This window comes from Papaver somniferum, unplaced genomic scaffold (genome assembly GCF_003573695.1).
Source record: "Papaver somniferum cultivar HN1 unplaced genomic scaffold, ASM357369v1 unplaced-scaffold_24, whole genome shotgun sequence".
Taxonomy (NCBI): Eukaryota; Viridiplantae; Streptophyta; class Magnoliopsida; order Ranunculales; family Papaveraceae; genus Papaver; species Papaver somniferum.
In genome coordinates this window covers 5,747,767-5,751,237 of record NW_020634374.1, presented here as the reverse complement: position 1 = coordinate 5,751,237, position 3,471 = coordinate 5,747,767, and the positions used below count along the sequence as shown (strand labels likewise).

General features: G+C 38.1%; 1 protein-coding gene across 1 annotated transcript; it reads left to right on the top strand.

The window, feature by feature from the left end:
- The first annotated feature begins 2,547 nt into the window (after positions 1 to 2,547).
- Positions 2,548 to 3,180, top strand: LOC113340960 (uncharacterized mitochondrial protein AtMg00810-like). Its single transcript, XM_026586005.1, has one exon. It carries the CDS (start codon positions 2,548 to 2,550, stop codon positions 3,178 to 3,180), a length of 633 nt encoding a protein of 210 aa, XP_026441790.1.
- Positions 3,181 to 3,471: the final 291 nt, after the last annotated feature.

The following is a 3,471-nucleotide window of genomic DNA, read 5'->3' as shown; positions in this document are numbered from 1 at the left end:
ACAAGTCAAACTCCACCTCCTGGCACACCGCAATGCAATTACTGCAAGGCTTTTGGACATCTGGTTGGGAATTTCACATCACCTTCATCCAGAAACATGAGAGAAAGAAGAAGATACAATAGCACTATTCCAGCACATCTGTCTGCAGCTCCAACTAATATCTCATATGGTTTGGAGAGATCGCAAGATGCAGTTGCACCATCTACAACACCCAACTTGGCTGAAATTCAGGAAATGCTTAAACAAGCTTTGTCCATTGGTAATAATTCCAAAGTAGGACCTGCCTTTTCAATTCCAACAGGTATAAACTCAGCTGAATGGTTCCTTGACTCAAGGGCATCAAACCACATGACTTTCAACTCAACTTTGTTTGAACAAAAGCATCTTATTGTTACACCTAAGATCCATACTGCTGATGGTACAGAAATAACAGCTAGTCATATTGGCCACATTAAAATCTCTGGCAACATACATATACAAGATGTGATTCTTGTGCCTCAAATCAGAATGAATCTTATATCTATTGGACAGTTATGTAGTTAGGGTTTTAACATCTATTTCACTTCTTCTGGTTGTTATATACAGGATCCCAGTACAAAGAAGCTTGTTGGGATAGGCCGTAGAGTTGGTCGTCTATACCATTTGGAGTCTCTAGTTATTCCTCAGCAATCCAAGAACAAACTTGTTGCTGCCTCTGCATCTACATTACCTTCCATAGTATCACCATTTATCTCTTGGAATTCTAAATTAGGTTATGTCTCATTCTCCCGTCTTACCTACATGATTAATAAAGGGTTATTAGGAAATATAACTGTAGACAAGGAACCTCATTGCATGGCCTGTAAATGGGAAAACAGTCTGCTCTTCCATTTAATAAAAGTATCACTTCTTCTAGTGCTCCTTTTGATATTATTCATTCTGATGTTTGGGGAAGGCTCCTTTTGCAACAAAAGGAGGAGCTTTGTACTATATTATTTTCATTGATGATCATACTCGATATACTTGGATTTATCTTTTCAGCACCAGGTCAGATTTCCTAAAAATTTACACAGATTTTTCTAGAATGATCAAAACCCAATTTATAAAAACCATCAAGACTTTCCGCGCAGATCAAGGTGGAGAGTACATATCCAACCCTTTCAAAGAATTCTTAAAATCAGAAGGCACTCTTCTTCAGTTATCTTGTACCGAAACTCCATAACAAAATAGTGTGGTTGAACGAAAACACCGTCATATTATTGAAACAACTAGAACTCAGTTATTGTCCTACTCTGTACCTTCAAACTTTTGGGGTGAATCTGTTCTCACTGCAGTCTATACCATTAATCGCATTCCTACTGTGGTTATAGGAGGTATATCTCCATATGAGTGCTTATATAATAAGAAGCCAACTTACTCTGAACTCCATGTTTTTGTATCAACATGTTTTGTTCTTCTCTCTGAACGGGAACGAAATAAACTAGGGAAAAAAATGCCATTTGTGTCTTTTTAGGTTATGGTATAGAACAAAAGGGATATAGATGTTATGATCCTGAAACTAGAAGACTGCGTATTTCTAGACATGTAATATTTTGGTATAAAATTCCTTTTTGGTCTCTTCCTCGTAACAAAGAATCCTCTCTAGAAAACTTTTCTTATCTAGATCCTTTTGAAGAAAGTTCAGTTGAAAATTTTTTGTCGCCAGAAAATCCTATAGTTCATAACTCCTCTGACTCTGCAGAAGTTTCTGAAGTTGAAGCCACAACTGATCACTCTATGGAATATCCTGACATTGCATCTCCAACTGAGGATCTTGTACCTGAAGCTGTTTCACTACCTCCATGTAGCAGACGACCACCATCTAAGTATTCTGATTATCATTGCTCATTGACAACTATCTTGTCTTTACATGAACCTAAGGGTTACAGGGAAGCTTCTCTCATACCAGATTGGCAAGACTCAATGAAAGAATAGCTGACTGCATATAGACTAGCTGGTACTCGGGAAATTGTGGATTTACCTCTTGGAAAACCTGTAGTGGGAAGTCACTGGGTTTATAAAATCAAGACTAAATCAGATGGTACTTTGGAACGCTGTAAATCTCGTATTGTGGCTCAATGGAATACAAAACAATATGGCATTGATAATGAAGAGATTTTTGCTCATGTTGCTCGTATGACAACCGTGCGTACACTTGTTGTTGTGGCTTCTGTACGTAATTGGAACCTTCATCATATGGATGTTAAAAACGCATTTCTACACGGGGAATTACAAGAAGAAGTGTATATGCGTCCACCACTAGGTTTACCTCACTCTCCAAATCAGGTATGCAAGCTTCGTAAAGCACTTTATGGCCTCAAACAAGCACCTCGTGCATGGTTTGAGAAATTTTCTACTGCTGTTCTTCAAATTGGATACAGTCATAGTCCGTATGATTCAACAATGTTCGTCAGAAAGTCTAAAAATGGGATCGTACTTCTTCTTCTATATGTTGATGATATGATTATCACAGGCAGTGACACATAGGGTATACATTCCTTGAAATCTCATCTAAATTTATGCTTCCAAATGAAAGATCTCGGCCATTTGAGATATTTCCTTGGAATAGAAGTTGATAAATCTTCTGAAGGTTATTTTATATCACAAGTTAAGTATGCAACTGAGATTCTCAGTCGAGCTGGTCTAAGTGACAGCAAGGTCGCAGAAACACCTTTAGAACTGAATGCTAAGCTCAATCCTTTTGAAGGAAAAGCCTTACCTGATCCAACCTTATACAGGCAACTAGTGGGTAGTTTAAATTATTTAACTATCACAAGACCGGATATTAGTTATGCTATTCATGTAGTAAGTCATTTCATGTCAGCTCCGCGTACCACACACTTTGCTGCAGTTCTCAGAATTCTCCGATACATCAAAGGTACTCTATATCAAGGATTGCAATTCTCTTCACAATCAGAATTGCATCTTCATGCTTATGCAGACTCGGATTGGGCAGGTGATGTAATATACAGAAGATCCACTTCTGGTTATTGTATGTTTCTAGGAAACTCCTTAATTTCTTGGCGAAGTAAGAAACAATCAATTGTCTCTCGATCCAGTGCTGAGGCAGAATATAGAGCTACGGCTCACGCTACCTCAGAAATAATTTGGCTACGGTGGTTACTTAGTGACATGGGAATTCTCCACTCCTTTGTATTGTGATAACAAGGCTGCTATTCATATTGCTCATAACGATGTCTTCCATGAACGTACAAAACATATAGAAATAGATTGTCACTTTGTACGACATCACTTCAAGAAGAAATCTATCTCACTGCCATATGTGAAATCAAAATTTCAGCTTGCATATCTCTTCACCAAGTCCTTGCTATCTTCTAGACTAAAGTTTTTAGATGACAACCTCAAGATGTGTTCTATACCATTTTGAGGTTGAGGGGGGGGGGGGGGGGGGGGGGGGGTGTTAAAATATATGGCATTTATTCTCATATATTT